This window comes from Phalaenopsis equestris, unplaced genomic scaffold (assembly GCF_001263595.1).
Source record: "Phalaenopsis equestris unplaced genomic scaffold, ASM126359v1 Scaffold000002, whole genome shotgun sequence".
Taxonomy (NCBI): Eukaryota; Viridiplantae; Streptophyta; class Magnoliopsida; order Asparagales; family Orchidaceae; genus Phalaenopsis; species Phalaenopsis equestris.
The window spans coordinates 41,969,682-41,984,802 of NW_018164444.1; the positions used below are offsets into that span (position 1 = coordinate 41,969,682).

General features: G+C 33.4%; 1 protein-coding gene across 1 annotated transcript; it reads left to right on the plus strand.

Moving 5' to 3' along the window:
- The first annotated feature begins 4,626 nt into the window (after nt 1–4,626).
- On the plus strand, nt 4,627–12,658 carry LOC110020623 (pentatricopeptide repeat-containing protein At1g62350). The gene is made up of 2 exons (XM_020718784.1): nt 4,627–5,064; nt 12,140–12,658. The coding sequence occupies exons 1-2, from the start codon at nt 4,687–4,689 to the stop codon at nt 12,524–12,526; spliced, it is 765 nt and encodes a 254-aa protein (XP_020574443.1). The 5' UTR covers nt 4,627–4,686; the 3' UTR covers nt 12,527–12,658.
- The last annotated feature ends 2,463 nt before the right edge of the window (nt 12,659–15,121 follow it).

A 15,121-nucleotide genomic window follows, 5' to 3' on the forward strand; every position in this document is an offset into this window, starting at 1 on the left:
TTTGTTTTTTTTTTATTCACCTGCCTCTATGTTAAAAAAAAAAAAATGATTCTTATAATTTTTACCGATGTGAAGAAATCTAACCGTTTATATCTTATAATAAATATTTTATGCGGTATATCTTCATATGAGAAGTATGGTTCTTTCTGTGAAACTAAAATTTGATATGTTTATGATTTTCTTTGGATCATATATCGAAATTTAAATTTATTATATTTACATATAATGGCGTATAAACGTTGATCTTGAGCGGGTTTAACATTTCTTCGTGCTAGGGTTTGTTTGGGGTAGCTGTAATTTATCCAGCTTCTGTTGATAAGTAGTTGATTCTGATAATCTGCTGATGAGCAGTTGATCTGAATGAGCTTGCTGGCTGTTTGGTTTGTGCGTTTTGAAAACAGTTTATTCTAAATAAATGATCATTCTGCTCTTTTACTGTATAAATTGTTTAGTTCTTTGGTTTTTGCGTTTTGTAAACAGTTGGTTTGCAGTTTTTTGTTGATAAAATGTCATTCAAATGAGCAGTTGATCTGAATGAGCTTGCTGGCTGTTTGGTTTGTGCGTTTTGAAAACAGTTTATTCTAAATAAATGATCATTCTGCTCTTTTACTGTATAAATTGTTTAGTTCTTTGGTTTTTGCGTTTTGTAAACAGTTGGTTTGCAGTTTTTTGTTGATAAAATGTCATTCAAACATTATTAATTTTAATTTTTTAAAAATTATTTTTAAATTATGTGTAATATAAATTGTAATTAATAATTTATATTTTATATTAATTTTAAAATTTATAACTTCAATAACCAAACGCTCGTAACATAAATCAACTGAAGCTGTTTGGAATAAAACTTCAATATTACAACCAAATCAATTTATTTTTATTATTCAATTATAATTATAATTATTTAATTTTTTAAAAGTAAGAAATTATGAAGATTAATTGAGCAAAATATAATTAAAATAATATATATTTTTTGTTTTACTTTTGACAGGAAATAAAAATTTAGGATTTTAAAATAAAATTATAAGGGGATTTACATGCATAACTTATCTTTAAAAAACAGCAAAAAAAAAAAAAATCTTTAAAATCCTCAAAAACTAATGGAAGAAGGAGAAGGACGAAGGTTACCTTCCTCGCTGATTTTTGGGTAGGATTGGACGAAGATTACCTTCCTCGCTGGATGGAAGAAGGAGAAGGACGAATGTTACCTTCCTCGCCCGGATGAGAGCGACGGAGGATGTGTAGGATGGGAGAGACTGGCTTTCGGCGACGGAGAGCAACGAACGACTTCGAAGGCTTCGAATGGCTTTCAAGCAGCGAAGGAGAGCAACGGCTTCGAAGGCTTTCAGGGCAGCGAAGGAGAGCGAAGGTTCGGGGTGAAAGCTAGGTTTTGTCGTGAGAGAGGGGTAGAGGCGGAAAACGACGAACGAAAACTCGGATCGCGGGTATAACCCTTAGGATTGGACGAAGATTACCTTCCTCGCTGGATGGAAGAAGGAGAAGGACGAATGTTACCTTCCTCGCCCGGATGAGAGCGACGGAGGATGTGTAGGATGGGAGAGACTGGCTTTCGGCGACGGAGAGCAACGAACGACTTCGAAGGCTTCGAATGGCTTTCAAGCAGCGAAGGAGAGCAACGACTTCGAATGGCTTTCAGGGCAGCGAAGGAGAGCGAAGGGCAATCTGCGTGTAATAAAAAAAAGTAAATGCAGTTTTCAAATAATTTGTCCAGATGTGCGAAACAAACATATAGACAACATTTTCAAAACGTCGCCGCACTTATAAGCTGCCCCAAACGGGCCCTTAGACTCATTTAATTTTTTCATCACTAAGAAAATGTTTGTGTTTGAAATTGTTCGTGAATACGGTATTTGTGTTCGGCTCGAATATGTTTGAAATGGGCTTGCGTTGTTCGGCTTGATAAAGTTGACAAGTGAATTTTTATCAGATTATTTCTTGAAGATGAATATTTTTAATCCAAGGGCTTCAACTTATTCGTAATAGTAATTCAAATTTTTACTGAGTCATAAGCATATATTATCTAATTTGTTATAGTTAGACATTTACTTGTTAGGGTTGGTTATCATAATTTAAAAATACATTTGATTTATTTGAAAGTGTACGTTTGATTAATTCTTTTTTTTTTTTCAAATAATTATTAATTTACTTTGTGTTTATTGAACGAGTTTATTGAACGAGTAGGAGAATTGTTCTCAAACTAAGCCTACATGTGAAGAATTGAAGAATCAAAAGGTGAATTTATGTTTTGATTTTGAGTAGAAGAGATTTTTATTTAATAATACATTTATTAATTAAATAGATTGCCGCGTAATTTGAGTTAGAAATATTTATTGAAATTATTTTTTTTTGTAATGATGATTATTTATAATTTTCTAAAAAAATTATTTTTATTTGTATTTTGTTTATAAACAAATTTTGAACTTCTTAATGACAAACTATTCTTGCTTAAATGACCTAATGAGCTTTTATGATTAATATAAACATGTAATTATGCTGATCGAATTGCTTGCTCTTGCCTCATGCTCATTGTAAATCAATATTTTTTTTGGGGGAAATGTTGAGCACTATTTCTTCATTCTGTAGTTTTCTTCTGCTGAGATTTTTATAAATATAATTGCACATGTTTTGATGCACATTTGAAAATTACATGATAAATAAGTTAATAACATTCTTACATGTCCTAATCAATCAGTTGAAGCATTGCTATTATTGATTGATTATAACAGGTTAGGATGTTGATAACTTATCTATCATGTAAACTTCAAAAGCAGCAAAACATATGCAATTCTTTTATAAAAATTTAAGCAAATGAAAACTACAAAAAAAAGAAAAGAAATAGTGTTCAACATTCTTAACTTATCTATCATGTAAACTTCAAAAGCAGCAAAGCATATGCAATTCTTTTATAAAAATTTCAGCAAATGAAAACTATAAAAAAAAGAAAAGAAATAGTGTTCAACATTCCCCCCTAAAAATATTACTCCACTATGAGGAAGAGACTAGAGCAAAAAATTTGACCAGCTTAATTTGTTAGAAAAACTCAAATCAGTGCTCCTATAACTATTGAAATAAGATAACTCGACAAAGAAATCTAAAGTAAATATATGAACATTGCTAATATATAATACATCTCATTGCTTTTAATTGATTCATCATAATATATAAACTTAAAAAAAGTACTCATATAACTATTCAAACAAAATTAACCAACAAAAAAATCTAAATAAAAACAGATGAGCGTTGCTCATATATTTTTCACCCCATTGCTTCTGCTGATTGATCATGACATGTAAGAATAATGCTAACTTTTAAATGTCTAGCAAATCATTTGCAATTCTATTTATAAAAGTCGCACATAAACTCAAAAAAAAGTAAACATTGCCCAACATTCTAAGCAAATCGGGCAGCATAAATTGTTAGAAGAATCGAAAATTAGTCCTTATATAATTACGATATAAAATAAACCAATAAAGATATTTGAAACAAATAGATGAGCGTTGCTCGCATATATTTCAACTGATTGCTTCTGTCGACGATCAGGACAGGTAAATTTGCTGTTAACTTATCTATGATACAACTTTCAAAATTGCAACAAATCATAAACAATTTTATTTATGAAAGTATCAAATAAACTTAAAAAAATAAGCAGTGCATAACATTCTCCTTCTAAAATATTAATCCACACTAAGCAAGAAGCAATAACAAACAATTAAGATAGCATAAATTGTCAGAAAAATCAAAAACAAGTACTCACATATCAATCTAAAAAAACAAAACCAACAAAAAAAAAATATAAAACAAACATATGAGCATTGCTCATATGTATTTCATCATATTGCTTCTATTTATTTATCAGAATAGGTAAAGATGTTGTTATAATCTATCTCACAAATCTTAATTTTGCATCAAAACATATGCAATATGTAGAACACCAAAATTTTCATGGAGAAAACAAGAAATAAAAAGGTTGGCAACAAATGAAGCAAAAAAATAAAATAAAATAAAAAATAAATAAATAAACCATGGATGAGAAAATTTCACCAGAAAGTTTGCAGCAAGTTGTTGGCGCCGAACTGAGGAAGGGGAGTGGAACCAAGTTTCAGCCCTAACAATACATGTGAGAAAGGAGTGGAGAGGATATATACGAGGATATGAAGTGAGATTACCCGAAATCTGAAGGGCTAGCGACATCAAAGGCACTTCACAACCAAGCTCCAGCCAAGGACACCACCCTCCCATCCGTTTCTGCATTCGACTCAATGTGACATCCAACTCACTGGCAAAAAAAGAGGAACCAAAAGCTTCTCCAATACGTAAAAGTCACACAAAGGTCGCACCAGCTGGTCTCAAATGAGAAAAATTATTGCATCAGTACACTTAGTGTAAAATTGCGTTAGGTGTCCAATTAAAATTAATCATGTGTTAGTACGAGTCTTATATTTTTTTAAAAATAATCAATTTATATATTTTAATGAGGTCCACATTTTGACGTGACCAATTCTAATTGAAAATGTAACATAAATTTGTGTTAGAATTGACCCGATGCAATAATTTCTGCTTAAACAGGCCCTAAGAGAAGCAATTGAGTCCATTTAAACATTAGGACGCAGCACACCCAAAATCTTCTTCTCCTCCCGATCAAAGCGAGCGCGCGAGCGCGCGAGCGTGATGCTTCGCCTCTCTTCCACTCTACTAAAACGCAGAATCCCCAAAGGGTTCCTCTCATCTCCCGCTCTCGAAGGTAATATCTCTTCTGCCTCCTCTCGCCGGCGAGACGCCTGCTGTATACCCGTCGACGGAGTTTCGGCTTCCAGTCAACACTCCTTCCATTCTCCATCCTCCTCAAGCCCTAGCCTCTCTATATGGAGGAGGAAGAAGGAGATGGGGAAGGAGGGCCTCTTCGTCATCCACCAACTCAAGCGACTAGGATCTGGCCCTCGGCTCGACCAGTTTATGAGGACTCATGTTTCTCGGCTTCTCAGGACCGACCTCCTTGCGGTGCTCGCCGAGCTCCAGCGCCAGGACAACATTCCCCTATCAATGAAGGTGAATTCCAAATTTCATCAACCATGACAACATTGATTTTCATACATACTAACCAATTCCTATGTATTTACATATCTAAGACCTAAAGGTTACTTTTTGTACATTGGTACCACCTAAGATCTTTCATGTCACATTAAACATATCACTATTTAACTTTTTAAAAGTTAAATACAACTTTTTCATGAATAGAGAAGGTGACATATATGTTAAAATTAGAATTTAGGTGTTAGATATGTAAATACATAGAAATTAAGTTGTATGTATGTAAATGTATCTAATTCATAGGGGGTGTTTAGCTGCATGGTCTGATTCATGTTAAGTAGGATTTATCAAATCCGGATTTCTGGAGAACTCATAACTTGAGCGAAAGTTGCAAGCAACGGTAGGGATTTGGTAAATCTGAATTTACAGACAGAACGATTGTAGAGAAGACAGAACATGAATAAATTCGGATTGACGGAGAGTTGGATTTCGTTTTCTTTTTTTTTTTTGCGTTTGACTGGATTTGAGTTAAATTCATGACTAAATCCTGTTAAAAGTGTGCTACCATACACTCCCTTAATGAATGGCTGAGATCATGAAAGCCTTACTTCATCCCAATGAAGAGATTGCAATGTTTAATTTCTTATGATCTTAGTAATGCGTAGCTGCAGCTTTAAGGGGTTGTTTGGTTGCTTGTTTTAGCTTTGGTTATATCTTCCTGTATTGTTTATTGTGCCACATAAATTTTAATATTTTCTTAAATCTTGTTTTTTTCTTGCAGATAAGATAGTGTTCATGAAAAAAAAAAAAAAATAACTTGAATTATGGAGATCTATTTTAGCGTCTAAAGGTTTTTGTTTGAGTAGATCTAGAACTAAATACATAGAATGTAATTTTAGTAGTAGTGGCAGAGTTGTAATAATGGGTGATCAAATCATTAAAAGGAGTGAATGTTTTAGATATCTCGAGTCTATTGTTCAAACTGATTGTGACATAGACGGCGATGTTATTAGTAGAATTCAAATTGGATGGTTGAAGTAGAGGAATGCATCGGGCCTATTGTGTGATAGAAAAGTACCGCTTAGACTTAAAGGAAAATTTTATAAGTTGATGGTGAGACTCGCAATGCTTTATGATGCAGAATGTTAGCCTATAAAAGAGAAACATAAAACTAAGTTGTGTGTTGCTGAGATGAAAACACTTAGGTGGGCGAGTGACTTTACACTTATAGACAAAATGCAAAACAAATATATTCATGAAAGGGTTGGTGTAGCTCCATTGGCAGACAATGTTAGAGAGATTCATTTTAGATGATTTGGTCATTTTAAACATTGATCATCTGGTTATTTGCTTGGGAGAGATGTTTTAGATTTGACTTATGTTAAGAAAGGTAGAGGTAGACCTAAAAATATTTGGGCATCCATCTTAATTTATTAGAATTAAATGAAATTATGACACTCAACAGGACACAATGGAGAAAAAAATTCATCCACCCGACCCTACTTAATGGGGGGTAAAGGCTTGTTGTTGTTGTTTTCTTTTTGGTTTATGATCTATCCTAGGTTTAATAAGTTCTGGAGAAGTAGGATTGAAGAAATATATATTTCTCATTTAGACTCTTCATCTCCTTCATTTAAATCTTTAAATTTGACAATATCTGATATTTTTTTTTTGTGCTAAATATGAAATTACAAGATTTACTAAATTTTACATCTAGCCTAACTGTTGCTTAATGATTGGACTCTCCTATGAGAAGGTATTTCATGATGGCAGTTAAATCAATGTCCATAACAAAAATTATGAGCTTTAATTACTACATAAAGCTCGGTAGAAAATAACATATTTATAAGACTTGATCGGGATTACAGTATGGATTAGATGAAATCAAAGAATGATGCCCTTATCTTTGAGAAATAATTTTAACCCAATTGATGTGTTAAGTATGGAAACATCTTACATAAAACTATGATCATTTGGTTAAGATATGTAGGCTTATTAGTGTTATTTTATTCTTTTTCGCCTTCTAGGGGTTGGATATATTTGATTTACTTAAACTTTTACCGTATTTTTTTGATATAATTATGATAATTTTCTAACTGAACTTTATTTTAGAGGAGTTTTATTGATGCTAGATTAATTACTTAAGGTTTTTCATTAACTTGATAGAATTAGATAGATAAAATGGTGATTTTGAATGTAAAGTATAATGAGAAATTGAATCTTTTGGCATGTGTTAGTCTCTTGAGAGCTTTGTGAAAGGTATCCTTGTCTCAAGTGTTGAGGTTGCAAACTCATGTGAAGGATCGTAATTCGTGTAGGTATTGGTAAAAACTCAACACATAAGACGCTAAATTATGCGATTCAAATTAGGGTGTAAACGAGCCAAACTTGAGCAAGACTAGTGCTTGTTTGTGTTCGGTTCGTTCTAGTATTTTTTGTTTGTAATAGGCTCTTGTTTGAAATTGCCCGTGAATACCATGCTCATGTTTAACAAAAACAACAACAATAACAACAACAACAACAGCAACAAGAAGCTTTTATCTCACTAAGTGTGGTTGGCCGCATAATCTTTTTTCTTCATTATATCATATTGAGTGTACACAATAGGACTCGATTACTTAGCGAGCCGAACACAAGTTATTTGCAAACGACGGGTTTTTTTTTATGATCCCAGACTCAACGAGATTAACTCGCATAAGCACAAAGACACTGAATTTTAAATGAACTGCTAACCATGGATGATAATTAATGCTTTGCAAAGCCTTAGTGTCTATGTGGTGATTATTTGATAGAGCATTCAATTTTCTTAAGCCGCAACTCACCCTCACCCTTTTTCAATAAACCCCAAACGAAATGATATTTAAGCTTGATTTGCATTCCCCTCAAGTGAAATGCTTAGCTATTGGCTATATATGTAAGGGCTCTACTCTTGCTAGAAAAATCTCAGTTATTTATATATTTTTTTTTATTTTCGAACTCTTTCAAGAATTTCTATAGCTGAACATTTGTTTTTTTATGCGTTTTAATTGTAAAAACATCACCATCATCTATAGCACAGTTGACCTTATGGTGGTGGTGCTCGAATTGTTAAGCACATTAGGGGTGGCTGAAGGCTCGTATAATAGCCTCTCACCATTCATTTTAAACTATATATATATATATACATACATACATACATACATACATACATACATACATACATACAAGAGAATATTGTTTGTAATATATTCGGGTGGAGGGGGGCACTGTTGGGGTTTCGCACGATGGGCGATTCCTGACGGTGAAACTATCGGACTCAGATCTTCGTCGTCTAACATGACGACGTTTTCACGAATTTGTAAGCTCGAGTTTTGTCTTTCCAGCCCAACGACATCGTTTTTGTTCGCCTCAATCGAAGACGACGACGACGTCTTCTCTTATGTTTGCACGGCCTAGCCGATGACGCGCCTCCGACAGATGTTTCATCTTGCAGCGCACGCAGAAGACGACGTCGTCTTCGCCCCTAATCGAAGACGCGCCTATTTGCTCGCCTCCTGCACGACAAACGATTTCTTCCTCGACGACGCCTTCGCCTTGCCCGCCTTGCCCGACTGAATCGCCTCTGTGGCCCTAACCAACAGAAGGTCTCTCGTACTTGAAGAGTCCCTGTCGCCCTGCCCGATAGAATTTTCGTCTGCTCTCCTTTTTCTAGTAGCTGCCTGACTGTTCTGGTGATGGCCTCGACAATGCGTTCCCATGTTAATGCACTTGCCTGCGACTGTTCTATTTCTACTCGTGCTCCTCTTTCAGCTTCAGAGTCTGGTTTTCATATTGAGAAGTCCTGCAATGTTTCTTAATCTTTCCACGATGCTCTTGAAGGTGGTGGTGATCACACTTTCATTGAAAGCTTGAAAAAACAATAGGAAGTCTGCTCTTATTCTCACTGAGGATGAAACCAGTACTCTCGCATCCTCTTGGCGTTTTGCTCTAGTGGGGAAATTGTTTTATGGTCACCCAAAACTGGAGATCATTCGAAAAGAGTTTGATGCTATGAAGCTATTGGGCAGTTGAAATATTGGCTTACTTGACGATCGACATATACTTATTCAGTTATCTCATTACACCCATATTTTTTCTCGAAAAGTTATCAAGATCGACAACTGTTTTATCAAGATTGACAACCATTTTTTCTTCAAAAGTGGAGTCCCCTATCATTACTGTTTGAATAAATTTTCTGGGGTTAAAATTATATCTATTCAATTTGGAAATTCTCTACTCTTTAGCAACTGCTTACGATAAGCCTCTCAAGGTTGATGGTCTTACGCTTGCTGTCACCAGAACCTCTGTGACTTGTGTGTTAGTTGAGAGAGATATCACTCAACCAGCTCCGGATGAGGTATGGATTGACATCACTCACAACGGGTATTGACAAAAGGTTGAAATAGAACCACACGCTTCTTATTGCTCTCATTGTAGTATGTTTGACCACAGTTCTACTATTTGCTATCGCTTGCATCCTCATATAAGGCCGAATTTCACTAAAGATCAGTTATCTACCATCCTTGCTGAGAAGGTGCAACTCGATCCTCTTTCCAACACCTTAGTCCCAGATGAAGAACTCTATACTACAGGTACATATCCAAATGTGCTGATACCACTCACTGTTATTGAAGAAGACCCACTTATATGTCAAGACACATGAGAGTGCTCCTTCGATCCGATAAAAGATCAATTGGTACAACAAGTAGTTGTTTCTAATGTTTAAAAACCTACACTTGTCCGACACACTTCAGACCAATCCACGGATCAGATGAGTCAATCTTCGGATGAGGAATGACAAGTCTATTCCAGGAGGAAGAATAAAAATGGAGGCCGACTCGAGCTTGAGAATTTATTTGGATAATACATTGGTTACTATTGGCAATGTCACACATCTTACCAATTTATTAGCTTGCTCCTTCCTTATAACTGGAGACAGAGACAAGACAAAATTGTGTCGCTCTCTAGCTACCTGATACTCTGTATTTTAGCCTTTTTTTTCTTTAGGTCTCTCCTTTATTTTTTTGTATTTTCTCTTTTCAAGTTTTCCCTGAGGCTTGAAGTCCTATTTGGATCATCTTCCTTGAATCTTTGCAAAATAGCCCATAACCGCTCGTTCATAAAACGATGGTCTTGTGCCAAAGATGCTAGACATCAAAGGAAAATAGGAATCGGCTGGAGCTTCTAGAAGGGTGAGTCTCAATTCTAGTTTTCTAAGATGGTCCATAGGGATTTCTAGAGCTAGAACCTAGACTCTAAGGAGGAGAAGAAAAGACCTCACAAAAATGAGGTCAACAAACATGAGGTGGGACATGGCTAATGGGTGGCTTATGAAACACTAATATTTCTAACAAAATTAAAATATTCAAAGTAAACCAACTTAATAGGAATATAATAAAATAAACTATAAAAACAAATTAATAAAATAGTACTTATGCTTTTTGTATCACAACACATTAAACTTGAAGTTTAGATGTTAGATATGTCAATACATAGGAATCGAGTAGCATGTATGTAAATCTTCCTTATTCTTAATCTGCATTGTTTTCAAAACGCTCAGGTTCACCAGCATTAGAAAGCAATAAGTTGTATTAAGGAGAATAATATTTGGAAGCCTCAACATTATCAAAGGGTCTGTTTGGGATTACTTTTGTTTTAAAAACCTGTTTGTTAACTATTTTTAGCTCCTGCTTTATGTTTTCTATATAATGTCTTTTAGTTGCTTTTTCAATTGTATGTTATGTTTTTTTAATGGGGCATTTACATACGTACCATCCAATTCCTATGTATTTACATATCTAACACCTAAAGCTTACTTTTTTTGTATTTATACCACCCAAATCTTTCATATCACATAAAAAAATATCATTAGTTTAACTCTTAAGAATTGAAATACACCTTTTCATGCATAAGGTGGCAGATATGTAAAAATTAAATTTTAAGTTTTAGATATGTAAATACACCAGAATCAAGTGGTATGTATGTAAATTGATTGCGTTTCTTATCAATAAGAGCCAACAAGTGTTGCTTTGAGCGTAGTATAATGGTGGGAGTAGGCTTTTAGCTATGTCTGCTGTTGGTAACTTCCTGATATGGCACCAATAAATATTATAAAATATCTAACTGATAAAAAGACATTCAGAACTAGGGCTGTGTGTGAAAGCGGCTCGTTGTTCACGAACAGCTCGTGTTCGGCTCGTTCGCTCAGTTAACAAGTCGAACATGAACTTCGTGTTCGACTTGTTTTGACTCGAAATACTACTAATAAATTATATATATATATATTTGATGAGTATTATTTTTAAAAAATTTAATTGACTGCAAGGTTACAAAGATTTATAATCAATTAAAAGTATTAATGAAGAAAATAGAATAAAAATTAATAAATTAGATTCAAATGATGTTTTAAATCTTGCCCCAATCTTTAACATCTTATGGCTCCGTAATTAGGGTTGTTAAAATGACTCTTTGTACGTGAACGGCTCATGTTTGGCTTACTAAGAAAACGAGCCGAACAAAAAAACACACTTTTTTAGCTGAGTTCGGGCTCGCTTGTGTTCGGCTCGTTTACACTTCTATTCAGAACCACATGATTCCTTTCCATAATGTGTAATTTTATTTTATATTTGGATGATTTACATACATACCACTCGTTTCCTATGTAATTACACGTATAACACCCAAACTTCAAATTTTACATATATGTCACCTTACCTATGCATGAAAAGTTATATTTCACATTTTAAAAGTTAAAGTAGAGGTCTCTTTTGATATGATAAGAAAGATTTTAGTGGTATGAATATAAAAAATAAAATTTAGATGTAAATACCCCTTTATACCTCTCAATTCTTACATATTTACATATCTAACACTTAAACTTCAATTTTTTACATATATGCCATCCTATCCATGCATGAGAAGGTACATTTCACTTTCTAAATGTTAAAATAGAAGTTCTTTCGATGTTTTGAAGTTAGATATGTAAATACTTAGGAATTGTGACAAAAAAGGTTTCTATATTACACTTCTTATGTTGGAACAATATGCACTAGAGGACCTTCTTCTTCTCCTGCAGATATATGAAGCTGTAAGAAAAGAAATCTGGTACCACCCTGACATGTTCTTCTACCGAGAAATGCTCATCGTGCTCGCGAGAAACAAGAGAGAGATAGAAACCCGGCAGGTTTGGTCCGATCTACAAAGCGAAGCTGTGCGATTCGATCAGCACACTTACGGTGACATTGTGCGAGCCTTCGTCGATGGAGGTTTGCCCGAACTGGCCATGGAGTTTTATGAGGAGATGAGGAGCTCTCCTGACCCTCCCCTTCCTCTCCCCTTCAGAGTTATTCTGAAAGGTCTCATACCATTCCCTGTGCTCAGAGAGAAAGTAAGGGATGAGTTTCTGGAGCTTTTTCCAAACATTGTGGTGTATGATCCTCCTGAAGATTTCGACGAGGAGTAGAGGCGAAGATGGAGTTTTTTTCATTGAATTCATACGGTATTATGCAAAAATTAGTCATGCGGTTGTAGCATTACGTACACGCCACACATTTCTTACGTATTTATATATTTGACACCTAAAAATTCATATTTACATACATATCACTCACATATTTGACATCGTCACATCCAAAATATCATCATAATTATCTTTTTAAACGTTAAGTACATCTTTTCATGCTCAGCTTTTTGACACCAAGTGGTATAAGTGCAAATATCAAATTTGGTGTTAAATATAAAAACACATAAGAATATTGTTGTATGTATGTAAATTTCATGGTTATTGTATTTTTGGGGCATTTACATACACACCACACGTTTCTTATGTATTTGCACACACCACTCACGTGTTAGATGTTACATAAAAAATATCATTATCATTATCTTTCTAAGTATGAAATACACATTTTCATGCTTTGGTTTTTGACACCAAGTGATATCAGTGTAAATATTAAATTTGTGGGGTTAAATATGTAAATTTTATGGTTCTTGTATTTTTGGGGCGTTTATATACAGATCACACACTTCTTATGTATTTATATATCTCATGTAGTAAATATCACGCACTTGTTTGACATCAGATAAAAAATATCTTCTTTTTAAACGTAAAATACACATTTTCATGCTTAGGTTTCTCGCATCAGTGGCATAAGTGTAAACATTACATTTTATGGGTTAAATATGTATATACATAAAAATATTATGGTATGTATGTAAATTTCAGGGTTCTTACATTTTTGGACATTTACATACATACCATACATTTCTTATGTATTTACATTTATGATGCCTATGTGTACATGTTTATATGCACACCACTCACATGTTTGACATCACATCAAAAATATCATCATCATCATTATCTTTTTAAACTTGAAACACACATTTTCATGCTTAGATTTTTGACACCAAGTGGTATGAGTGTAAATATTAAATTTTGCGGGTTAAATATGTTAATACATAAGAATATTATGGTATGTATGTAAATTTCATGGTTCTTATATTTTTGAGGGCATTTACATACATACCACACATTTCTTATGTATTTACATATCCGACACCTATATGTTCATATTTGCGCATCAATCAAATGTTTGACATAACATCAAACATATGATCATGATCTTCTTAAATGTCAAATGCACATTGTCATGCTTGGGTTTTTGACACTAAGTGGTATAGCTGTAAGTATTAAATTTTGTGGGTAGAAGATGTAAATACATGAATATCGTGGTATGTATGTAAATTGAATGGTTCTTATATTTCTTGAGCATTTAGATACAAACCACACATTTCTTATGTATTTACATATCTGACATCTATAGGTTCATATTTACATGCACGACACTCACATATTTGCATCACATCATACATATGATAATCATTATCTTTTTAAACATGAAATACATATTTTCATGCTTAGGTTTTTTGACCCCAAATGGTATAAGTGTAAATATTATGGTATGTATGTAAATTTTAGGGTTCTTACATTTTTGGACATTTACATACATACCATACATTTCTTATGTATTTACATTTATGATGCCTATGTGTACATGTTTATATGCACACCACTCACATGTTTGACATCACTAAGTGGTATAAATGTAAATATTAAATTTATAATATATTAAATTACAAATACATAAGAATATTGTGATATTTATTATATTTTTGGTTCTTAATATTTTTGGGGCATGTAAATGCACCCCACTCACATATTTAACATTACATTAAAAATATCATCATCATCTATGTGAAATAAACATTTTCATGCTTAGATTTTTGACACCAATTGGTATAAGTGTAAATATCAAATTTTGGGATTCATACATGATACATGTACATACATAAGCATATTGCAATATGTTTGTAAATGTAAATTTCATGATTATGATATTTTAGGAGCATATATATACCTACCACACATTTCTTATTTTCTTACAAATCTAATACCTAAACATTCATATTTACATTCATGCCACTACATGTTTGACATCACATCAAAAATGTATTTAAGAAGATAATAGAATAATTTGGGATAGTTTTTCCACTGAACATTATTTTTAAAATGTGCAAAATTTTATTTTTATTTGCATAATTGCACGTCGGGATGAAAGTTTAGATAAACTATCGTGTGATTCTCGACAGTGTGGCCCTATCTGAATCATTGTCATTATATTTGATAATTTTTCCTCTTCCTCACCCGACAACAACATTAATAATAATAATAATAATAATAATAATAATAATAATAATAATAATAATAATAATAATAATAACTTTTGCGACCGAACGAGAATTGGAGCTTGTTTGATACGGACAACTAGGGGTGTAAACGAACCTGGCACGAACAAACAGAGCTTATGTTCATGTTTAGTTTGTTTGAAATTTAGTTTGTTTGAAATAAGCTTGTGTTCGAAATTGTTTGAGAAGTCATTGCTCGTGTTTGTTTCTTAACAAACTAGCCGAATACGAGCTGTTCGCAAACGACGAGTGAGTTTGATATCCCTAATATTAATATATATAAATAATATATTATATTAATTATATAAAT

Coding starts and splice junctions, on each gene's coding strand:
- LOC110020623 (XM_020718784.1), top strand. CDS start 4,687: ATGCTTCGCCTCTCTTCCACTCTACTAAAACGCAGAATCCCCAAAGGG. Junction 5,065..12,139: donor ACATTCCCCTATCAATGAAG/GTGAATTCCAAA, acceptor CTTCTCCTGCAG/ATATATGAAGCTGTAAGAAA.